The sequence below is a fragment of the Odocoileus virginianus genome, chromosome 19 (genome assembly GCF_023699985.2).
Source record: "Odocoileus virginianus isolate 20LAN1187 ecotype Illinois chromosome 19, Ovbor_1.2, whole genome shotgun sequence".
NCBI classification, from domain to species: domain Eukaryota; kingdom Metazoa; phylum Chordata; class Mammalia; order Artiodactyla; family Cervidae; genus Odocoileus; species Odocoileus virginianus.
Genome location: NC_069692.1, coordinates 43,334,218 through 43,360,063, shown reverse-complemented (window position 1 = coordinate 43,360,063; position 25,846 = coordinate 43,334,218). Strand labels below are relative to the sequence as shown.

The 25,846-nt window shown below is 42.4% G+C and overlaps 1 protein-coding gene across 3 annotated transcripts in view; it reads right to left on the bottom strand.

The window, feature by feature from the left end:
- RNGTT (RNA guanylyltransferase and 5'-phosphatase) overlaps positions 1–25,846 on the bottom strand; it is a 223,042-nt gene that overhangs the window by 99,739 nt on the left and 97,457 nt on the right. For all 3 annotated transcript variants that reach the window (XM_070450141.1, XM_020877220.2, XM_070450140.1), the window contains one exon: positions 11,553–11,621. In XM_070450141.1, the coding sequence (XP_070306242.1) occupies positions 11,553–11,621 (69 nt within the window). The remainder of the gene's footprint in view (positions 1–11,552; positions 11,622–25,846) is intronic.

Sequence of the window (25,846 nt, the reverse complement as noted above, 5' to 3'; positions counted from 1 at the left end):
GCAGAAACCCTGCCTTTATCCATTTTTATTACTTCTTACTCAGCAATACAGTAGTCACCTAATCGATTAAACACAAGAGCCAACATAGTACAGAAATTTCTCAGGATTAATTCTGCCTTATTTAATAACCAAGACTACTGCCATCTGGTAAGTCAGCAGATTCTCGCAGTGTTTCTCCTCTTCTCTGGTGGACACAAATCCGAATGAAAGTCACCCACTGACGGGGGACCAAACTCTAGGTGCGAGTAATACCTGCAGCCTAGTCACTTTACTCATCCAGTGCACTACCCTTCTTGTTTGCTAATTTGCGCTGCATGTCGTCAAAACAGCTCTCTCTGCCCCTCGTGCTGGTATAAGGAGGAGCATGTAGGAACACAGGGGAGAGACAGGCTCACCGAGTCAGCCAGGCTTCCCCAAGGGAGCCACACCTCATCTGATATTCAAAGGCTGGGTGGGAGTGATACAGAAAGGAAGAAAACAGTTTGTTGCAGAAGAAACAGCTGGTGTAAAGATGTACTCATTACAGTATACTTCAATTTGCACTTTTATAAATCTAACCAGTTCACTAGCAAAAAGCCCCACTGAAGTTCTCAATGAACTTTGACGATGAAAGGAAAATTTATTCTAAATCGACAAAATGTTATGTTTTTAAGTATTTCCTCCTAAAAGTCTGAACTGCCATAAGCATAAGGGATGGGGGTGTCAGTAACAAGTCCTATCCTTCTGCTGATTCCAATACATCTCAAGATGCTCAAATTACATCACTGACAAAATATACATTAAAATATATGGCTGGACAAATTCTGAAAAGCAAAGTGCAAAATAATGTGCTACCTTCCTTGAAAAGTGGAGTGGGAATAAAAATGTATTAACAAATTTATATTTACTTATAAATACATAAAAAAAACTATGTGAAGATAAGTTAAACACAACAGAAGATAACTGAGGGAGGGGAGGAGAGTGAGAAGGAGACTTTCTTCTCCATATTTTTCTTATTGCATGTTAAAGTGTATTATCTGGTTAAAATTAAAAATATATCACTGTAAAACATAATTTTAAAAATATCTACCATTAATATTTCAAAATTAAACATAAATTATTTTTTAAAAAGAACTATCCCTAAATCATTGTGTTTAATATGTATCATTTATATGAAAATTGATTTTGCACTTTATACAGTTACCCTCTTGGAATTCACTTATTCATTTTTGTGAAGTCCTTATTTATGTTTACTTCTCCTTTTCTCTGCTACCAATATATCATCATTAGCAGTGTTTTTATGTTGTACAGTAACACTACATATCTATATCTAGCAGAGGCTGATTACAAATTATTCACCTTTAGCTGTTTATTTTATCAACAAAATTCGATGGAAGAGCAAATGTTTTATTTATTAAGAAAGCTAAAACAATAATATGCTTTTCTTTTTTTCCTCCTTAAACAAAAGGCAAAATAAGAATATTTTGCTGTGTTCCAAAAGTTGAAAAAGAAAAAAAAAATTAAAAATACTAACATGCATTTTCTTCCTTGGCAGTTCACTATTACAATTCTTTGGAAATTATATATTTTTCAATAAAAAATAATATATTGGGGGAAAGGATAGAATGACACTTTTCCAGTCTGCCAGGAAACAGAGCCCTTCTTCAATTGAAGACCTATCAAAATATGCAAGCAAATGTCATGGCAACAGAAGCTCTCACCATGGTAACATCATCTCTGCTACAGAGGAAAACCACTCTAATTCGTCATGTACTTCAAGACAAGACATTAAACTAATTCCAATTTTCATTTTACAATCTATCCATAACATTCAATATACCTGGCAGTAGTAAAGATTTAATAAAAACATTAATATTTCACAAGAAAGCAATCTTTAAAATCAAAGCTGGCTCAATTTACATGCAAACTGATTAATGTGAGAAACATAAAATCAAACTGACCCACCATACATAAAATCAAGATAGTGATGAAAACACAAAAAACAAACAATTCTATCACTACTGCTTGAGAATAAATACTCTAGATTCAACATAGAAACAATTATATGGTTTACTAATCACAATACAGCTGGCAGTAAAACAAGATAAAGTATTTTATAATCAAAGAAAAGATTTTAAGTTTTTACTAGCATGTCTATTTTGCAATTCATTGCATATAATCCTGTTTTTATTTCATAGTGAGGGATTATTAATGGCACAAAAATTCTTATCTAGAAATGTGTCTCCAGATGACAAAAGTAAAATCAAATACAATTTTTAAACAGTTATTAATTAATCAGTTACTACTACAAATAAAAATTTACTATGCTACATAAATTATTAAAATTCTCTTGCAAAAGCTTTAAACAAATAAGCATTATCAACTTTGTAAATTAACTTGAAAGATCTAATATCTGTCAAGTAAAAGATCTACTACCTATAGCATATTAAAATGCCAAATGGCCACCTTAAAATATTCATTTTTAGGTGACAAACCGCAAAAGATTAGCAATTCAAAATGTCAGTGAAATCATAAAACTGAAAACCTTATATGTAAAAGTCTAACAGAACCTATTTGGTTTATGGTGTAGACTATAACCAGATGGAAAATTCAATTTGAAGATACTTCTGTTTAAAAATCATCACCTCAGCATGATCAAAGTTTGAGCCTTAACACTTAGAAAGAATAGAGGTTTATATTAAAATAAACAGTCAATTTTTTCTTTGGAGAAAATACCCATTTTTCTCAAAATATTTAAATATTTTAGCAAATATATAACATACTTCAATTTATTTAAAACACTGTTGATGAATAAAGTAATATGACTGTCACCTTTAAATAAAAATATCAGTTATTTTCACATCAGCAAAACACAGAGGGAAACAAAAAGGCAGCGTGTGATAAGAGAGTGAGCTGGCTTCAAATCTAGGCATGGTCTTTAACATAAAAGCAAGGGGAAACTGCCAGCGACAGAGGAAGAAGGTCGCTCTGAACGCAGCATGCTGAAGACAGCAGGATGCTAACATGGAGGCTGCAGGACCAGCTCAGATGCTGCTGCAGTGGTCTAGGCAAGAGGCAAGAATGACAAGTGGGACTGGAGTGTGGTGGTGGTAATAAAGAGAAAAGGGAATAATCTAAGAGAGATTTAGGAGCGAAAGCAAGACTTGGATCAGATGGATAAAAGAGGGGAAGGTGTCAAGATGGCATCTAGATTTCTCACTCAAGTAACTGCATTTAAGCAACTGAGAGAGGAAATGTCAGGAAAAGATGATTGTGTAGTCTGTATGTTGGTTTGTTGTTTGGGGAAGAGAGATGGAGTTCAGCTGTAAGGTACGCTGGACTTCTGGTGTTTCTGAGAAACTGAAAAGGTGATATCAGGGTAGGCAATTAGATAAACAAATCTGGAGCTTTAACAGAAATAAAAACTGAGTCACAGGCTTATGAGAGATAATCAAGCCATGGGTGCGAATGAGACTTCCAGGGAGAGAGTGGAGCTTGAGAAAAAAATGAAGGTCCAGCGTACAGAGCCTTTAGAAACTCCAAACTCTGATAACTAGTAGAAGACGGAGACCTTGAGTGAGATGGAGAAGAAACTGCATGAGACTGAAAGGAATCAGGGGCGTGTGATGTTTCAGAAGCCACGTCAGAGTATTGTAAGGAAGGTACAGACTACCACTAGATAATCTAGCAAGAAAAAGGCTGAAGATGAACTTGATTTTGTAAGGAAGAAAGATCACTGTTGACCTTTCAAAAAAGTAGCTGATTCAAATGGTATTTACATAGATGAAGCCCTTTCTAAAACACAATCATCCAGAAGTACAATATAAAAAAGAAATAAATCAGGGCTGTCATGATATAAACAGAATGCATATAAACAAAACATGTAAACAGAATGCTTACGTAGTAACCTATACTTGTACATGGTCCCCCACAGAAACCCAGAACTTCATGTTTTGAAACCAGTGGGCTTAGAAGTGATAATCCTTTTAGAAGTACCTTTTCAGACTTTCTATAATTCTATAAATACAATTTAACCTACTTATTTTAAAAATTGAGACTTTCCTGATAATTAATGACTGCTGTGTTTTAGTGAATACCAGATACCGATACACTTCTTTATAAATACAAAGAAATATCCTAGTATTGAGTTGCTTGAGCTGCTTGAAATATTCTGGAAATTAATCCTTTGTCAGTTGTTTCATTTGCTATTACTTTCTCCCATCCTGAGGGCTGTCTTTTCCCTTGCTTATAGTTTCCTTTGCTGTGCAAAAGCTTTTAAGTTTAATCAGGTCCCATTTGTTTACTTTTGTTTTTATTTTCGTTACTCTAGGAGGTGGGTCATTGAAGATCTTGCTTTGAGTGTCCTGCCTGTGTTTTCCTCTGACGGTTTTATGGTTTCTGATCTTACATTTAGGTCTTTAATCCATTTTGAGTTTATCTTCTTGTATGGTGTTAGAAAGTGCTCTAATTTCATTCTTTTACATGGAGCTGTCCAGTTTTCTCAGCACCATTTACTGAAGAGGCTATCTTTGCCCCATTGTATATTCTTGCCTCCTTTGTCAAAAATAAGGTACCCATAGGTGCATGGCTTTCTATCTTGTTCCACTGGTCTATATTTCTGCTTTTATGCCAACACCACACTGTCTTGATGACTGTAGCTTTGTAATGTAATCTGAAGCCACTGTTCATTGCAGCACTATTTACAATAGCTAGAACATGGAAGCCACATAGATGTCCATTGACAGATGAATGGATAAATAAGTTGTGGTACATATACACAATGGAATATTATTCAGCCATAAAAAGGAACACTTTTGAGTCAGTTCTGATGAGGTGGATGAACACAGAACCTGTTATACAGAGTGAAGTAAGTCAGAAAGTGAAAGATAAGTATTGTATTCTAATGGACATATATGGAATCTAGAAAAACGGTACTGAAGAATTTATTTACAGGGTGACAATGGAGAAACAGACATAGAGGAAAGACTTACAGACATGGGGAGAAGGGAGGAGAGGGTGAGATGTATGCAGAGTAACATGGAAACTTACATCACCACATGTAAAACAGAGAGCCAACAGGAATTTGCTGTGTGGGTCAGGGAACTCAAAGAGGGGCTCTGTATCAACCTACAGGGGAAGGAATGGGAGGGAGAGGGGAAGGTTCAAAAGGGAGAGGATATATGTGTGACTATGGCTGATTCATGTTGAGGTTTGACAGAAAACAATAAAATTCTGTAAAGCAATTATCCCTCACTAAAAAATTAATTAAAAAAAAAAGAAATATCCTAAGCTTTATTTTCCTCAATATACCATCAATTAGGTTTACTTGTCTTCTTTCTAATAAAAGTTATAAACTAAGTGCAATACTGGATGTATTATAAGGTTATGTCTCTGAAAAACAGAACATTAAATCAAAACATGAATGAACTTTCTTCTAAGCTGGTGCTTGGGGTTTCACCCTCTACAAAATCATCACTTTAATATAGGTACCTCTGTCAGTCTTCTTCAATATTTTGCCAGGATGTTTTTTTAGCACTAGTAATGCCTTCTATCTTTCATTCGACTGCGGTCCCCTCACTATAGTTGCTGTAACGAAGCAGAATTAACTCCGTGCTAAGCTGTAAGTGTGCCCGTGTGCTTAGTCACTCAGTCGTGTCCCACTCTTTACGACCCCGTGGACTGCAGCCCGCCAGGCCCCTCTGTCCCTGGGGATTCTCCAGGCAAGAATGCTGGAGTGGGTTGCCACGCCCTCCTCCAGGGGATCTTCCCAACCCAGGGATCAAACCCAGGTCTCCCGCACTGCAGGCAAATCCTTTACCATCTGAGCCACTGGGGAGGCCCCAGTTTCAAGGAGCTAAATAGCACCAAATAATTGAAGGCCAGGAGTTTTCACACAAGTTTTCACCCTTCATTTGCCTCTGAAATATTTCTGTAGCATTAGAGAACAGACTGAACATTATTAATAAAAGTCAAGCTTTGTCCATCCCTGACCAGCACCTTCTCTCTGCTCAATGCAGCCTCCCTCAAATTGCTAAGCTGGTCATTCAAAATAGTCCCTTTCTTCATTTACTTGAATTGTTGGCTCAAGGAAGCCAACAGATGCAATATCACATTGTGAGAAGCTTGGAGGACTTTCTGATAAATGTGGTGGATTAAACACGTGCATTTATATCCACTTTGATTTGAAACTTTGCTAAAATGGGATTTACAGGAAAAGAGGTATCAGTAGAAAAGGAAAAACAGGAGAGCAGAAAACAACCTTTTTGAAAACTAGAAAGTAGGTGAAATTAATAAAGAATGAATGTGACGTGCCTGCGGGGAAGGACAGGAAGGCAGAGCAATTCCTGTCGGGTCCCCCAGAATGGGCTACATGACATATGGGATACATATGTACTGAGAAGGCTGCGAGGGGGTGAAAAGGGAGATCTGGTACTGGCAATAGACTGGGTAAAAATCACACATGGGTCTGAATCATGAGGTTATTAACAGAATGAGACATCCTAATTCCTGTTATAGTTAGATTTTACTTCTTTCAGTCAAGGAGATTAGGCTTGGAAAATAATGGAACTCAAAGATCTAAACTCTATTTTCCTAGAACTTTCTACTATTTCTCTCCCTAGCCTCTAACTCTCCTCCATCTCCTCCTCCTTTGACGACATAAGATTTTTCCCTCCACCTGCTTCACAAACGGGATGAAGACAGAAGCCAATCACATACCACTAAATGTGCAGTTTTACTAAATAGTAAAGCATACAAACTATAGTACTTAATACATAATGTCTGAAAACATTAGTCCCCTTCCCTTTACCCCAGGTACCGAGTTTGATGTCTTTCTACATAACTCCACAATTAGTCCACACCCTTACTTCTAAGGAGAGAGTGAAGGCAAAATGCAGCTCACGACGAGGAGGAGCAAATAAAAGGCAACACTTTCCTAGAAGAGCAGTGGGTCTCACACTTGAACACACACCAGTCACTTGGAGAGTGTGCCAAAGCACAAACTTGCGGACCCCACTTCCCAGTGTTTCTCACCAGGAGGTCTGGGGTAAGTGCCATGCATAACAACTCCCTGGTGGTGTTAATGCCGCCTTGTTCACAGGTCACAGTACTGAGAAGCACTACCCACGGAGCACACGTTATCAAGGGAAGGCAAGTCTGCCTCTTGGGGAAGAGGCCGTGACTGTGTGTCCTCAGGGGGAGGAGGCCGTGAGTGTGTGTCCTCAGGAGAAGGAGGCCGTGAGTGTGCGTGTGTCCTCAGGAGAAGGAGGCCGTGAGTGTGTGTCCTCAGGGGGAGGAAGCCGTGAGTGTGTGTCCTCAGGGGGAGGAGGCCGTGACTGTGCGTCCTCAGGAGGAGGCCGTGAGTGTGCGTGTGTCCTCAGGAGAAGGAGGCCGTGAGTGTGTGTCCTCAGGGGGAGGAGGCCGTGAGTGTGTGTCCTCAGGAGAAGGAGGCCGTGAGTGTGTGTGTCCTCAGGGGGAGGAGGCCGTGAGTGTGTGTGTCCTCAGGGGGAGGAGGCCGTGAGTGTGTGCGTCCTCAGGAGAAGGAGGCCGTGAGTGTGTGTGTGTCCTCAGGAGAAGGAGGCCGTGAGTGTGTATGTGTCCTCAGAGGAAGGAGGCCGTGAGTGCGTGTGTCCTCAGGAGAAGGAGGCCGTGAGTGTGTGTGTGTCCTCAGAGGAAGGAGGCCATGAGTGTGTGTGTCCTCAGGAGAAGGAGGCCGTGAGTGTGTGCGTCCTCAGGAGAAGGAGGCCATGAGTGTGTGTGTCCTCAGGAGAAGGAGGCCGTGAGTGTGTGTGTGTCCTCAGGAGAAGGAGGCCGTGAGTGTGTATGTGTCCTCAGAGGAAGGAGGCCGTGAGTGCGTGTGTCCTCAGGAGAAGGAGGCCGTGAGTGTGTGTGTGTCCTCAGAGGAAGGAGGCCATGAGTGTGTGTGTCCTCAGGAGAAGGAGGCCGTGAGTGTGTGTGTGTCCTCAGAGGAAGGAGGCCGTGAGTGTGTGTGTCCTCAGGAGAAGGAGGCCGTGAGTGTGTGTGTGTCCTCAGGAGAAGAAGGCCGTGAGTGCGTGCGTCCTCAGGAGAAGGAGGCCGTGAGTGTGTGTGTCCTCAGGAGAAGGAGGCCGTGAGTGTGTGTGTCCTCAGGAGAAGGAGGCCGTGAGTGTGTGTGTGTCCTCAGGAGAAGAAGGCCATGAGTGTGTGTGTCCTCAGGAGAAGGAGGCTGTGAGTGTGTGTGTGTCCTCAGAGGAAGGAGGCCATGAGTGTGTGTGTCCTCAGGAGAAGGAGGCCGTGAGTGTGTGTGTGTGTCCTCAGAGGAAGGAGGCCGTGAGTGTGTGTGTCCTCAGGAGAAGGAGGCCGTGAGTGTGTGTGTGTGTCCTCAGAGGAAGGAGGCCGTGAGTGTGTGTGTCCTCAGGAGAAGGAGGCCGTGAGTGTGTGTGTCCTCAGGAGAAGGAGGCCGTGAGTGTGTGTGTGTCCTCAGGAGAAGAAGGCCATGAGTGTGTGTGTCCTCAGGAGAAGGAGGCCGTGAGTGTGTGTGTCCTCAGGAGAAGGAGGCCGTGAGTGTGTGTGTCCTCAGGAGAAGGAGGCCGTGAGTGTGTGTGTGTCCTCAGAGGAAGGAGGCCGTGAGTGTGTGTGTCCTCAGGAGAAGGAGGCCGTGAGTGTGTGTGTCCTCAGGAGAAGGAGGCCGTGAGTGTGTGTGTGTCCTCAGGAGAAGAAGGCCATGAGTGTGTGTGTCCTCAGAGGAAGGAGGCCATGAGTGTGTGTGTCCTCAGGAGGAGGCCGTGAGTGTGTGTGTCCTCAGGAGAAGAAGGCCATGAGTGTGTGTGTCCTCAGGAGAAGGAGGCCGTGAGTGTGTGTGTGTCCTCAGGAGAAGAAGGCCATGAGTGTGTGTGTCCTCAGGAGAAGGAGGCCGTGAGTGTGTGTGTCCTCAGGAGAAGGAGGCCGTGAGTGTGTGTCCTCAGGGGGAGGAGGCCGTGAGTGTGTGTCCTCAGGAGAAGGAGGCCGTGAGTGTGTGTGTCCTCAGGGGAGGAGGCCGTGAGTGTGTGTGTCCTCAGGGGGAGGAGGCCGTGAGTGTGTGTGTCCTCAGGAGAAGGAGGCCGTGAGTGTGTGTGTCCTCAGGAGAGGAGGCCGTGAGTGTGCGTCCTCAGGAGAAGGAGGCCGTGAGTGTGTGTGTCCTCAGGAGAAGGAGGCCATGAGTGTGTGTTGTCCTCAGGAGAAGGAGGGGCAGTGAGTGTGTGTGTCCTCAGGAGAAGGAGGGCGTGAGGTGTGTGTGTCCTCAGGAGAAGGAGGCCGTGAGTGTGTGTGGTGTCCTCAGGGAAGGAGGCCGTGAGTGTGTGTGTCCTCAGAGAAGGAGGCCGGTGAGTGTGTGTGTCCTCAGGAGAAGGAGGCCGTGAGTGTGTGTGTGTCCTCAGAGAAGAAGGCCATGAGTGTGTGTGTCCTCAGGAGAAGGAGGCCATGAGTGTGTGTGTCCTCAGGAGAAGGAGGCCGTGAGGTGTGTGTGTCCTCAGGAGAAGGAGGCCGTGAGTGTGTGTGTCCTCAGGAGAAGGAGGCCGTGAGTGTGCGTCCTCAGGAGAAGGAGGCCGTGAGTGTGTGTGTCCTCAGGAGAAGGAGGCCGTGAGTGTGTGTCCTCAGGAGAAGGAGGCCGTGAGTGTGTGTGTCCTCAGGAGAAGGAGGCCGTGAGTGTGTGTGTCCTCAGGAGAAGGAGGCGTGAGTGTGGTGTGTCCTCAGGGAAGGAGGCATGAGTGTGTGTGTCCTCAGGAGAAGGAGGCCGTGAGTGTGTGGTGTCCTCAGAGGAAGGAGGCTGAGGTGTGTGTCTCAGGGAGGAGGCGTGAGTGTGTGGTGTCCTCAGAGAAGGAGGCCGTGAGTGTGTGTGTCCTCAGGAGAAGGAGGCCGTGAGTGTGTGTGTCCTCAGGAGAAGGAGGCCGTGAGTGTGTGTGTCCTCAGGAGAAGGAGGCCGTGAGTGTGTGTGTCCTCAGGAGGAGGAGGCCGTGATGTGTGTGTCCTCAGGGAAGAGGCCATGAGTGTGTGTGTCTCAGGAGAAGGAGGCGTAGCTCGAGAGTGTGTGTGTCCTCAGGAGAAGGAGGCCGTGAGTGTGTGTGTCCTCAGGAGGAGGCCATGAGTGTGTGTCCTCAGGAGAAGGAGGCTGTGACTGTGCGTGTCTTCGGGAGAAGGAGGCTGTGAGTGTGTGTGTCCTCAGGAAGAGCTGATTGTGTGCCGAGAGCTGAGTGTGTGTGTCCTCAGGAGGACTGATTTTAGGAAAGAGGCCGTGATGTGTGTGTCCTCAGGAGAAGGAGGCCGTGATGTGTGTGTTTTGTCCTCAGGAGAAGGAGGCGTGAGTGTGTGTCCTCAAGACTGAGGGGTCAGGAAGGACGTGAGTGTGTGTCCTCAGGAGGAGGCCAGTGAGTGTGGTCCCAGGAGGGGTTGATGTGTGTTTCGAGAGAGGCTGTGACTGTCGTGTTTCGGGGACAGGAGGCAGTGAGTGTGTGTATCTTCGGGGGACAGGAGGCAGTGAGTGTGTGTATCTTCGCGGGACAGGAGGCAGTGAATGTGTGTGTCTTCGGGGGACAGGAGGCAGTGAGTGTGTGTGTCTTCGGGGGACAGGAGGCAGTGAGTGTGTGTATCTTCGGGGGACAGGAGGCAGTGAGTGTGTGTATCTTCGCGGGACAGGAGGCAGTGAATGTGTGTGTCTTCGGGGGACAGGAGGCAGTGAGTGTGTGTATCTTCGGGGGACAGGAGGCAGTGAGTGTGTGTATCTTCGGGGGACAGGAGGCAGTGAGTGTGTGTATCTTCGGGGGACAGGAGGCAGTGAAGATAAGTATTTTGGGGTGTTGCAACCTGGAGGGGTGAGAGGGAGAGGTAACACTGGCATCTGATATGCACAGACCAAAGACGCTACAAAACACCCTTCCACATACAGGACAGCCCCACACAGCAAAGAACTATGGGGCCAAAAATGTCAATAGTGTCGAGGGTGAGAGATCTTACCACAGGGTAAAAGAGAATTTACTCCAAATATATGATCTGACCATTGTGCTGGTGAAAGGTTTTCAGCGAGTTTCAGTAATCTGACATGGAATAAACATGCAAAGAACTGTGTTTTTCTTCAAATATTGGTAACTCGGAATTTTACTCATCCATGACAAAATGAAGTTTTAAAAATAACTAATACTTACAAGATATACGGCACTACAGAAAGAAATAACCATTTATTTACATAAGGTTATTGGTAGATTTCCAGTAAAGAAACATAAGCTAACGTTCATCTTGCAAGAGTAGTAAGAAAACTAGTTATAATAAAAGACTAATAACTTCCTTGAAAAATAAAATGATCAGTTGTATTTATTTCCTAAGATAAATCAAAAGCAAACAACTATTCATTTTGCTATAATAAATATTTAATGTAAAGGAAATACTTTATTTTATAATGAACCATTTGTTTTAAGGAAAAGCTGATTATAGCACTAATCAATCCTAAGTAGACATATCTAAGAAAACTGTACTTTATATATACATGCATGTGTGTACATGGATATACATAGATACATGTACATGTATACACATACACACACACACACAGAGACAAATATACTTACTCCAGTGGGCTGGAAAATAAGTCCATCCATTTCATGGCTGACTTCTTTGGCAAAATTTCCTTCAAGTAGCTATAAAATAAACATATATTTTTACAAATATAATAATCAACACAAAAAGTCACTTTTAAAGTTTTTAAACTTTTTGTAAGCTTTATAAGAACTTAATAAATAAGCTTTAAAAACTGAAATACAAAATAGGGGAGAAGGGTGATCCAGAGGGATCTAGGCTAATATACTGTAAGATTCTTTTTTTAATATATGAAGACTTCCATTTCATGGCAGGCTAGATATCTCAAACAACAGTCCTAACTGCAACAACCAAAATGATGGTAAAATATTCCAAACGTATTTTTCCTTGTTCTAGTTTTACTCAGACACAAGTGACGTACAGCTCTGTATGACTGTGGGGTGTGCAGCACTGTGATGTGACTTACACACATCATGAGATGATTACCACAATAAGCTTAGTGACCATCTATCATCTCGTGTAGATACCAAATAAAAATGCGTTTTTCCCTTGTGGTGAGAATTTAGGATTTATTCCTAATAACTCTCACATGTAACACACAGCAAGACTGAGCCTTAACTGTGTTGGACATTATATCCCTAGCTCTCATTTATCTTACAAAGGTGGGCAAAAAGCACCAATTTCCAGCTATAAAACATATTTTTTAATTCACCATGCTAAGCCAGCATAAACGGAGCAAGACAGGAGGCCAAAACCAAAATGACTGCAGAAACTCTGGGAAGTAATAAATACAGGGAATAAAAACAAGAGCATCTACAAAGGAAGAGAGCGGAAGATCTGCCTGGGGACAGGCGGAGGGAGAGCAAGATGCTCTGAGCATCCGTAACTGCAAGTGAGCTCACCTGGGGACAGGCGGAGGAAGAGCAAGATGCTCTGAGCATCCGTAACTGCAAGTTAGCTCACATACGGGGACTGTGCTTTCAAAGGGCATTATCTGTGTTTCCCGCAAAACCTCAAGCAGAAAATTTAACCTTTCTTTCTGTCCTACTTTTGCCTCATTTTTTGTCTTTATTGTATTTTTTTTTTCAAGCAAAAAATTGCACTACAAGGAATACACACCATGAAATACAAACAACAGTTTTTTCAATGCCATATCTACTGAAAAACAGAGTTATAGGCCCAATGCTCTCTAATTAATTCTGAACAATTGTTTTAAATGCTTCTCTTCCACAGACTTATTATTCTGAAAAACTGAACATGTGCATCACTGATGAAGGACCTAAACACTGATTTCTGCACCTTAGGAAAGAGAAGAGAAGATACTTTCATAGAGCCAGGTAAAAACTCTGTTACCCAGAGTCTTGCCAAATGACATAACATTTAGGAGAGTTCTAGGATTGAAATATATTCCACCAAAATTTTGGATCTGCTGTGTGTTACCCAATCAAAATCCTTCATCACAATCACATCCTCTTAAAGCCGCTACACTGAAACGGAGACTTGGACTCCAAAAGTGATGAGCAAGATTCCCAGTGTGTTTCACACGCCACGAGATCTGTGGTTCTCTCCCCAAACTGTGACTTCATCTTCCCTGCCATTTCAGTCCTTGAAATCGGCAATTTCTCTAGACTGGAAGCAGTTCAGCAAAGAAAATTAAGAGCTATCCTACTTTTTAACTGCTTTAAGACCAATCTGAGTTTGAATAACTTACATTTCCTTAAAACTGTAAAGTTCTTTAGTCGAGTTCATGGGAACAGAAATCAGAGAGGCTGAGGGGGAGGGGAAAATGAGGCAGTAGTGTTTGATGGGTACAGAGTTTCAGTATGGAAAGATGACAAAGATCTGGAAATGCATGATAATGATGGTTACACAACAATGTGAATGTACTTAATGTCACTGACATGTATGCTTAGACATGGCTAATCAGTCAACTTTATGCTATGTATATTTTACCACATTTTTTTTTCAACAGTAATGTTCTTGGTGTTTTCTTTCTTGTGTGTTTTGTTCTTTCCTCTTACTGTAACATTAAGACAGTGGGGAGCCTGCAGTGGGACTCTTAGAGCCATATGACCTGGAATTTGGCAGAACAGGTAAAAATCTCACGACAGATGTGAAACTGATCTCTAATTCATTCATAGGTTTAAATGACCTAGCCATGTCAGGAGGAAATTTGCCTAAGTAAAAATTCAATATGGATTAAAAGTACTGACTTTTTATAATGAACTAACTAATGGGTAGAGGTTCATATAAGAAAAAGATGTATAATAATGATACATCTTGTACTTCATCACGCAAGAAAAGGTAACCTATTAAATTCATAGCACAAATACTGCTGAGGAATGAAGCAATGAAAACAAAATGCCACAATCATCTTTTTAAAAAGTGTTTTTTAAAGGTTAAACAATTTGTTCTTTTACTGCAGGTACATCATTTATGATACATAAACATAGCTTTTCTATTCTTAGAGCATATTTCTCCAATTCATATGTTGGATTATCCGTGTAGATAAAGTATATGTTGACAAGACTCTAGATAACATGATGCTACCTCCTGCAGAAATGGAAGTAACTTCCTTTTTAATTTTACTCTAACTTTTTAAGAATTAAGAGAATTTAAGGGACTATGAAGCTTCTTAGATCAAAAGAAGAAATACTGTTTTCACCCATTTTACTCCCTGTTGATTACTCTAGACAATATTTCTTTCTTTATTTAATAATGTACAGTGTCACTTATTATATATTAAAAGACCTTTATAGTTATAAAGGTCTTTATACTATAAAGTATAAACACTTTATACTTTATATAAAGTTTATATACTTTATATAGTTTATACACTTTATAAAGCACAAACGCTTTATAGTTTATAGTGTGTGTATATATATATATATGTATATATACCCCTCATGAGGTATATAATTTTGAATTTTGTATTACTATTCATTTCACCAGAAAATGCAACTGAGGCCATCAGAAATTAAGCGAATAGCTTCAACTCGCTGGAAAAGACCCTGATGCTGGGAAAGACTGGGGCAAGAGGAAACGGGGACCACAGAGACGGTCGGATGCCATCACCGACTCAGTGGTCATGATGCAGACTCTGGGAGACAGTGAAGGACAGGAAAGCCTGGTGTGCTGCAGTTCATGGGGCCGCAAAGAGTCGGACACGACTCAGCAACAAACAGCAACAGCAGCAGCAGCGTCAACTCAGACAGCTAACAAAGTAAACTCCTTCAGAACACAGTTTTAGACTTTAATTAAACATAAGGAAATAACCAAAGAAAGTCTCTGACTCTCTAAAACAAATGCCCTAAAGACTTCTGAAACTGCCCACATACATGTTCCAATCATCATTTAAAACTTACAGACTTTAAGTGTACCATAGTACATGCTACATGAATAAGATACATACAAAGGGAGATAAAATTCTTGAGGTGGAGGGAATTATTTTTTAGGGATAAAAATTTTAATATATATAACAAACTTACATAATTCACTTATTATTCATATTAGAAATCAGGTATGTAAAATAATGTTAAATTTAAAACATTGCTTTTCTGGGTCTCCAAACTCATTACGAGCATCTTCTGTACCTCAGTGTCATCATCACTGGAGCCACGCTTGCGTCACCGAGTGCACCAGTGCACTGCCATTACTCTCACTGGCGTCTCTGAGTTACAGCATGCTTCAGTTCACGCAGGAGGCTATTACTGCAGACGTTATCTCAAGCTACAGGTGCTAACTTAATAACACATTAGAAAAGTCCCCTCCCCAACGATCCCTTAGGTTTGTACTCATTTTCCTGAAAGTGTTCAGCATCTTTAAGGTTATCTTTAAAAAGCTGGTTTATGGAAAAGTTCCACTTTTACTTACAATGTAAAAGTTGTCTAACCTGACAATAAATTTTTAAAAAGCAGGCAATCTGCAAAATCATAGCTTTTGTTAAGGCCATCAGCAGACTGAGGTGTTCAGGAAACCAAGTAAACTGAATTCCAAGCCCTCCAAAGAAAGATGAAATACATCTTTCACTTTTGGAAGAGCATAAGAGGAAAAATGGGAAGTCATAAAAGCAGGTATAAAGAAAACCTGAAAATCTGATCAATTTTTAAAAACCAAGTGTGAGTTAGTATAACAGTTTAGAATCCCTGAAAACCCCGAACACAAGAGGAATCCAAACCTACTCACTAGATCTATTCCTCAGGTTTCTATTAGGATTCACAGGAACAACTGGGAGCAGGGCAAGAAAGATGACAAAGCCTCATCTTAGCTGCAAACAGACATAAACATCCTTCCCAGACCCTACCTGATACTAAATAAAGGCCATCTGAGGATAAAACTGTCTGCAGCTATACAAGGGTCCAAAAAAGCCTTGGTCCAAGAATATTACACTGATAAAAAGCAGGAAAACTTGCTCCTGCCAAAACATCCCATCTGTGCAAAGCAAAACGGCTGCCAAGAGGGAGAGGTCAGACCACTGATGGGAAACCCATCCCTGAGACTCAGGTGCCCAGGGTCTGCTTAATACCAAGGCTTGAGGTTAAGAAAACACTACAGTCCCCACAACTCAGGCACTGAGGGACAAGCAACAGTAGATGACATATTAGGGAGAGCGCAAGGGCACAAAGACAGACACTGCATGGTACAGGCGAGCAGAGTCCACTGAAAGCTGCATGTGAGGCGGGAGCACTGGAGCAAGCCCATCTGACACCCCAGGCCTTTGAAGTAACAAGCCATCTGTCTAAGGAACCTGAAGCATTTGGAGCACTGAAGACAACTATATAGCAATACAAAGGGAAAGTGAAAGTCACTCAGTCGTACCCAACTCTTTGCGACCCCAAGGACTGTAGCCTGCCAGGCTCCTCCTTCCATGGAATTCTCTAGGCAAGAATACTGGAGTGGGTAGTTGTAGCCTTCTCCAGGGGATCTTCCCAACCCAGGGATCAAACCTAGGTCTCCTACATTGCAGACGGATTCTTCACCATCTGACAATACAAACCGATCACAAACATAGAACAGATTAGCACCCACTAACCCCACCTCCCACAAATGAAGCTTACTAAACTTAAAGGAGGAGAGGTATGCACATTACTAAGCACAAAGACATTTACCTCAGTACCTATTGTTCATATAGAAAAAAATGCCCAGCATCCAATAAAAAACTATCACAAACACAGACAACGGAAGAAAAAATGACCTGCCTCCAACAGATAAGGTAATGAACAGAAGAAAACACAGGACGGCCCCTATTGTGGAATTATCAAGCAAAGATTTTAAAATAACCTTCACATTTTAAAGGAAAAGAGGAAAATATGAATGAGCAAATTGGAATTTCAGCAAAGAGTTAAAAAAAAAAGAAGAAATGGAAATCCAAGAAATACAAACATAATATCAAAGAAAAAGAATATTAATCAATAGGAATGACAATCTATGAGATCATCAACAGACTAGATATAATAAAGAAAAGAATCACTGAACTCAAAGAGTATAGCACTTTTCCCAACTGAAACACAAAAAGACAAAAGGGGAGATATAGGGGTGGCAGGGAAGGGAGGAGGACAGAACTAGGAATCAAACAGCAAGGGTGAAGAGGTCTTTAAAATACTCACAGACTACACATAGAGAGAAAAATCAGTAAGAATATAGAAGACTATTACAACAATGAAACCTGACCTATTTAACATTTTTTTAGAAAACTGTACCCAACAATAGGAGAAAAAAAAAAAAATATATATATATATATATTTTTTTTTTAAGTGCATACAACACTTCCATATAGGTCAAATCCACACAAAGTATGCTCTCTGACCACAATGAATTAAATTAATTGAAAGAGAAAAATATCCGGAAAATCCCCCAATGTTCAGAAACTCCATAACCAACTTCCAAATAACTCTAGAATAAAAAGAAGTCAAAAGGAATTCTTTAAGTATTTCAAACAATGAAAATGAAAATACAGTAGATGGATATTTGACAGATACAGTTGAACAGTGTCATTGGAAAATTTATTGCACCAAATGACTAATTAGAAAAAAGGAAAAGTGACAAATTAATGATACCAACTTCCACCATAAGAAACTGAGGGCACCTCTAGAGAATTCAGGAACCACAGAGAGCAGAAGGAGCCGCTTGGGGGTTAAGGCTGTACACCCAATGAAGACGACCACACCCACGAAGACCAAACCCAGACAGCCGAAGAAGGCATGTCGATGGCTCACAGATGGTGGAGTTGCTGAAATGGCTTAATGAGGCATCTCACCCGTTTTTAAAGATGGCAGCTGTGGTTAGAAAGCAGTCAATCTGAATCTAAAATATTACAGGAGTAATAGCCAAGGATAAGTTGCCAAAGTGAAAGTGACTGCATCAGAAGAAAGTGTCACTGAGCTGAAAATTTCATAGAAATGGAGAAGCCAGGGTTATAAGTAGAGCAAACCAAACACAGAAAAGGTGAGTAGTTGACAAGTAAAATGACCAGTCTTTGACAAAAGAGTCTAAGTTAGGCACGGCTTCTAGGGAAAAAGGAATAGTTATCAAGAAGTCAAAAAGAGGCTGAATACACTCAATTAAAATAGAATGGCTTGAAAGGCTAAGTTTTATTTTAATGACTTAAACATCAGATAAGTTTAACACTCACTTTCCTCTCCATCTGCCTCTGATATTATATTCCAAGATAAAATGTCCTATACCTGTAAGTTAGCTTGTCTTCTTTCCTCTTCTAAGTAAAACTTTTGAATTGCACTTATTTGTTATGTAAGAAGAGCTAAGTTTTTCTTAGAAAATCTTATTAGATGATAACATCTCAATAAAAATAAAATTTCATCCATTCTTCCATTAGGAAGGTATTTCCTGACTGCCTACCAATGCTAGCAATCCAGTTAGTATTCAAGATACTATGAATCCAATGATAATATAAACCTAGGCCAATATGCCTAAACAAAACCTTAAATTTAATTTAACAGTAAAACTACAAATGCAATGATGTAATCAGTCATTTCTCCCTGTCAGTTTTTATTCAGAAACAGTTCTATTTAAATTACCTAAGATTTGGGTTTTTTAATCACTTAATAAAAAAAAATTTTAAGATATTTTACTTTAAAAATATTTAACTACAAAACCTTGGAGAAGCTTTGAGGTGGAGTATGTGGTAAATTATCCTAAAGAGCCTAGGACTTCTTTGGCCATATCACCCTCAGCATGCCCAATCTCATCTAAAGATCCTAGGATACAGTTTCAGAACTGCAATTTTCCGGATTATTTTCCACTAGATAAAATTAGAAGATAATTAGATAAAAGGTAAAATAGTAGATAAAACAGCAATGCTATGGACTGCAGCCTGCCAGGCTCCTCTGTCCCTGGGATTCTTCAGGAAAGAATACTGGCGTGGGCAGCCATTCCCTTCTGCAGCGGATCCTCCCGACCCAGGGATCAAACTCAGGTCTCCTGCACTGCTGGAAGATTCTTTACCATCTGCCACCAGGGAAGCCCCCAAACAGTGTATCAAACAGTTGTTAATAAAGCATGACAGTATTTCACAAATGCTTACAAGACTTCAATGTGCTTACCTATAAGTATTGTATCTCATTGCCTGAACACACTGCAGAAGGCATGTAACTTTCCATTAACAAAGACTGGTACAACTGACAAAGACTATACGTCTATGAATCACAAAGTAATTGGAAACCAAATCATTATAAATGCATAAGCAGAGAAAGATAATACAAAAGGGCTTGAAATTAAAAATGCGAGAAACAAAAGAGAAACTGTAAAGTTATAAAGCACAGAAAAGAACCTTTGGATATAAGGAAAATGATAGCTTAAGGTAACGATATAGAAGGAAATGAATCTACAGTAAAATTGGGAATGCAAACTGGCAACATCAATTCATCATAGTATAAAAAAAAATTCTTTTCTTAAACAAAAGATTAAACTATCTCTACCTTTCTGGTCTGGACTATTCTACTCACAACAGATATTTTCTGGGTAGATATCTCCACATAGCCTCAACTGAGAATACTCAATACAGTAGCTTCTATCTGCTGAATTTTTTTAATGTGCTCTCATAATTCTCCTAAAGTTCAAGTTTTAGTTTTACCAATCCCCCCAAAATGGAAACTTCCACTCATCTGGATATTACTATTTATTCTTTTTCATCCTCAAAGTATAAACTCCTAATTTAGGTAAAGATTATTCAATGCTTCTGTACCTTAAATACTCCTCTAATAGCAAAAATCACTCTATAAAACACCTTTCTTGCTCACCAAAAAGCCAATATTGGGCTTCCCTGGTGGCTCAGTGGTGAAGAATCTGCTTGCCAATGCAAGAGATACGGGTTCGATCTCTGATCCAGGAAGAGTCCACACGCCACGGAACAAGTAAGCCCGTGCACAGCTACTGAGCCTGTGCTCTGGGGCCTGGGAGCCCAGCCCCTGAGCCCACGTGTCAGAGCTGCTGAAACCCCTGCACCCCAGAGCCTGGGAGCCCAGCCCCTGAGCCCACATGTCAGAGCTGCTGAAACCCCTGCACCCTAGAGCCTGGGAGCCCAGCCCCTGAGCCCACACGTCAGAGCTGCTGAAACCCCTGCACCCTAGAGCCTGGGAGCCCAGCCCCTGAGCCCACATGTCAGAGCTGCTGAAACCCCTGCACCCCAGAGCCTGGGAGCCCAGCCCCTGAGCCCACATGTCAGAGCTGCTGAAACCCCTGCACCCTAGAGCCTGGGAGCCCAGCCCCTGAGCCCACATGTCAGAGCTGCTGAAACCCCTGCACCCTAGAGCCTGGGAGCCCAGCCCCTGAGCCCACATGTCAGAGCTGCTGAAACCCCTGCACCCCAGAGCCTGGGAGCCCAGCCCCTGAGCCCACACGTCAGAGCTGCTGAAACCCTTGCACCCCAGAGCCTGGGAGCCCCAGCCCCTGAGCCCACATGTCAGAGCTGCTGAAACCCCTGCACCCTAGAGCCTGGGAGCCCAGCCCCTGAGCCCACATGTCAGAGCTGCTGAAACCCCTGCACCCCAGAGCCTGGGAGCCCAGCCCCTGAGCCCACATGTCAGAGCTGCTGAAACCCCTGCACCCTAGAGCCTGGGAGCCCAGCCCCTGAGCCCACATGTCGGAGCTGCTGAAACCCCTGCACCCTAGAGCCTGGGAGCCCAGCCCCTGAGCCCACATGTCAGAGCTGCTGAAACCCCTGCACCCCAGAGCCTGGGAGCCCCAGCCCCTGAGCCCACACGTCAGAGCTGCTGAAACCCCTGCACCCTAGAGCCTGGGAGCCCAGCCCCTGAGCCCACATGTCGGAGCTGCTGAAACCCCTGCACCCCAGAGCCTGGGAGCCCAGCCCCTGAGCCCACATGTCAGAGCTGCTGAAACCCCTGCACCCCAGAGCCTGGGAGCCCAGCCCCTGAGCCCACATGTCAGAGCTGCTGAAACCCCTGCACCCTAGAGCCTGGGAGCCCAGCCCCTGAGCCCACATGTCAGAGCTGCTGAAACCCCTGCACCCCAGAGCCTGGGAGCCCAGCCCCTGAGCCCACATGTCAGAGCTGCTGAAACCCCTGCACCCCAGAGCCTGGGAGCCCAGCCCCTGAGCCCACATGTCAGAGCTGCTGAAACCCCTGCACCCCAGAGCCTGGGAGCCCAGCCCCTGAGCCCACATGTCAGAGCTGCTGAAACCCCTGCACCCCAGAGCCTGGGAGCCCAGCCCCTGAGCCCACATGTCAGAGCTGCTGAAACCCCTGCACCCCAGAGCCTGGGAGCCCAGCCCCTGAGCCCACATGTCAGAGCTGCTGAAACCCCTGCACCCCAGAGCCTGGGAGCCCAGCCCCTGAGCCCACATGTCAGAGCTGCTGAAACCCCTGCACCCCAGAGCCTGGGAGCCCAGCCCCTGAGCCCACATGTCAGAGCTGCTGAAACCCCTGCACCCCAGAGCCTGGGAGCCCAGCCCCTGAGCCCACATGTCAGAGCTGCTGAAACCCCTGCACCCCAGAGCCTGGGAGCCCAGCCCCTGAGCCCACATGTCAGAGCTGCTGAAACCCCTGCACCCCAGAGCCTGTGCTCCACAAGAGCCTCCACCCACCACAACCAGGGAGAAGTCCTTGCAGCAGCAAAGCCCAGGCACAGCCAAGCATAAATTAAATTATTTAAAAAATGCAAGCCAAATTCACACTCTTTTTTTAAAAAAACGACTTGATTTCTGTGTTTTTTTTTAAACCAACGACACCTATACAACAATATCATTAAAGTTAGCTAATCAAAATATAAATATCAATAACTTCTGGAACACAATCATTGGCCCTTTCACTAACTCATATTATTGCAATTTAAGCATAATAGTTAAAAAAACTTCTAGTGAATCCCACTTGAAAAGTTAGACAATCTAAAATCAAAATTTCTCTAGAAAATAGTTTATTTTTTTCATGGTTGTTCGTCTTATTTCTACGAAAATTCCCTCATAATTTCACAAAGTAGAAGCCAACTCACCCTCATGAGATAAAGTTCTTTTTGCCAGATTTCCAGTTTCTGTTTTTAATCTCAGAATGAGGCATCAACATACATTCATTCAGTGACAATAATTGACAGTCATTCTATCAAGTGTTTGAAATTTTAAAAGAGATCAATCAGTTTTCTCCTGGAAGAGCTGTGTCAGATCCAGTGTGGAGGTCCCAAGCTCAAACGCCTACAGGTACCAGGCCATGAACCTGCGCTGGACTGGGCATAAGACAACCCAGACCAGTGAACACTACGACAAACTGGAGCACACATCTTCATCCAGAAGGACAGTACTGTGCTCGCCTCAGCAGCACATATACTAAAAGACAGTGTTTTTAAGGTTTAAATGAACTTAGTCTTTCTGGGAAAGATTCTGCGTGACGCTGGGAAAGACTGAGGGCAGGAGAAGGGGACGGCAGAGGATGAGATGGTTGGACGGCACACCGCCTCGATGGACACGGGCTGGGGTGGACTCTGGGAGTTGGTGACGGACAGGGAGGCCTGGCGTGCTGCGGTTCACAGGGCCACAGAGAGTCGGACACGCCTGAGTGACTGGACTGGCCTGAAGGGAATCCTTCCGGGGCCGACCAGCCTGCGACTTCTGGTTGCTACAGACCTAAATACACGTAAAACATTCATTTTACAGTCAGTGCTCTTAACAGAGGTGCTTAAAGCCTTGAGAGAACAGAAAAGTAACTGCCATTTCATCTATCATCCACAGTTCTACCCAAATGTTTACTGAGTACTAATTATCCATGGGGGCGGGGGTGAAGATGGGAAGAACAGAAGGAACAGAAGGAAGAGGTAACACATATAACACCATATGCCAGACACTGCTCTAAGCATTTTACATATACAGTTGGCTCTCTGTATCCACAGATGTGGAACTCGCAGATACAGAGGGCCAATTCTACTACATTATTTTATAGAAGGGCTTAAGCATCAAGAATTTTAGCATCACAGAGGTCTTGGAACCAATCTCCTGCAGATGAGAGACCCATATTAATTCATTCTAGCCTCATAACAATCTCATAAAGTTAGGGACCATAATTATCCCCATTTTAAAGGTGAAGCTTAGAACTTGCCCATGGTCACAAAGCAAGAAACTAAAATCTAAAATCATTCTGGCTCCAGAGTCCACATTTTTTATGGCTTTTCTAAACTAGGCTATCACATTCCCAGCTATCTCCTACTGTCTACTCCATATACTCCCATCAACACACTCTCACAGCACACTGCACTCCCCTCCATCACAAGATATTCCTGTTTAATTGTCTGACTACCAAACTGAGCTGTGGGCTGAGGACAGGAATCACATTTTTTATCATTTTATCTTCAGCATCTATTACAGTAATCTGGTGCAGAGTAAGCTCTCACTTCAACAAACATGTAGTGAATAAAAATGAAGTGAATAGCACAGTGATAGGATTGACTTAAAAAAAAAAAAAAGTCAATAAACATAGGTCAGGTAGAAAATGCATGGAATGTATTGAGTTGGCCAAAAAGTTCATTTGGGTTTTTTCCATACGATGTTATGGAAAAATCCAAATGTGAACTTTTTGGCCAACCCAATATTATCCCATGAAGCTGTGTAAGATGAAAACATAAAAAAAAAAGTAAGAGAAGTTTAAAAGCTACTGGTCTAATGTATACATACATTATTAAAGAGGTAAGATTTTTTAAAAATACTAAAACCATCATTCATAGTTAATAATTTTCTTACAAACCTTCCCTTACTACCTTCATAACTGCCAGTGGGGACAACTGAATCTGGACAATAGGATCCTAACTGGTCTTCTTATTTGTAGGCTAACTTCCTCTCTCTAAACTACTTCGATTCACTACTGCTAGAATTAACTTTCTGAAACAATTTGCTGTGTCACAGTCACATGTAAAAATCTTTGAATGCTCCTCACTGCCTAGGGCCCAAGTTCCCTTAGCCTGGTTTTTTAAATTCTTCCTTTTTTTTTTTTTACCCCAGGGCAACCTCTTCTAAAGTGTTTTCCAGAATGTTTTTCCAGACTGCAGCTGGTACAGAGTATAGGTGAGTATTTCCTTCGTGCGTAGAAAAACATGACGTACTAATTCTGGAAGAATTTGAAGAACTTTTGGAAGGAATACATGGATAGAATGGATACTTATACATAAACACATGATACAAAAAAATTAAACCAAACTACCTAAGAGGCTAGTGTGAATGTCATAAGAAAAAGAACAAAAACTAGAGAAAGACAACAACAAAAAGACCAAAAATTTGCAATATGTACTTAAAGGGAAACCAAATTTTATATGTAAAATATAATATAATTTAACATTTTCAAACAAGGGACAGTGTGGTAAATTGCAGAACAGATCCCATTCAAAAAGACATCCTCTGTTTGAACAGGTATGTACTGAAGACTTTACCTTACCCAGAAAGAGGTCTGGCCTTTGCCTTCTGCTACTGGGAGGTAATTTGTAGACCCTTGGAATATCCTGCCTGACAACAGTGTCTTCGCTTGCCTGCAGGGTTGGTCACTGAAAAGTCTAACAATATGATTTATGATGTTCGAAACAAGCCACATCAGATCCAGCCTCCAGAGTAACTGGAGACTAAATGTATTAGCCTGAACCTCTGGGAGGGACTGAAGACTCACTAAAGGGGAGCTGGTAGTATGTCACTGATTCGCAAGGTAAACTCTGGACACCAAACGCTTGTGCAAACTTTCCTGGCTGGCAATACTCTGAGTCTGATCACACATCTTAGCCAGGAGTAGGAAACACTGTCTCTGACTCCTGAAGAGAAGACAGCCAGAAGGTTCCCACTTGGGCCACTCCAGGTTTTGCCCTACTAGGCTTAGGCTCTTATCTTGGCCAATTTAATCTGCATCCTCTTGTTAGAGTAAAACTTAGAGACTCTTGCTTTGGCTGGTTTTAACTTGTGTCCTTTTGATACAATAAAAGCATAATCATCACTATAGTGCTCTTCTGAGTTTTAAGGCCTTCTAGCAAATTACCAAATCTGAAGGAGTCCCTGGGTGACCCCAGAATCAGTAACTGACTGGTCTGAAGTAAGGTGGCCCTGGGGATCCCCAAACTTGTAGCCAGTGTCTAAGTAAGGGCAGTCTTGTGGGGACTATGGAGTTGGCCTGAACTCATTACAGTAAGTTTTTGTCACTATATTTCTTGAGGTGATATAATTTAAACTGTCCTCAAAGTCACACCCCTCAGCAGGAAAGCACCTGACTTGCCCTGTTAGGCATTACTGCCAAGGGGCTATTCAAGAAGTGGCAGGCTGCAGAATGATGCCACAGTGGCCCTGTCGGTTAACAGGTTAACCAACACAGAGGAGGCCTTTAATAGACATAGAATATCTCCGAACAAGGACAACCCAAACTAGGATGGCAAATGGCACTTACGAAGTACCAGAAAAACAGAATGAGATTGTGTTTTCCACAATATAAAGAGCATATAACATTTCCTCTATTCTTTATATCAATTTCAAGATGGCACAGAAAGTTCAAAATCATATAAAAACAGGACCTTCAGATTTACATCTAGACCACTGGATAAAATACCCCAGGTCACAACATTGTGGACTCGCCTACGCTTCAGCAGCAACAGAAACATTTCAGTAGCAGAACAGCGAAAGTGCTGTGCCTCCGCTGCAGTGGATGCGTTTCCTGTAATTACTGTTACTCATTCATGAAAAATTAGTTAAGACTAAGCAAAGTAGATTTTAGGTATTGGAAAACCAATGGATTTAAACCAACAAGCAGATGATGACTGCAACCATGAAATTAAAAGACACTTGCTCCTTGGAAGAAAATCCATGACAAACCTAGACAGCATATTAAAAAGCAGAGACATTACTTTG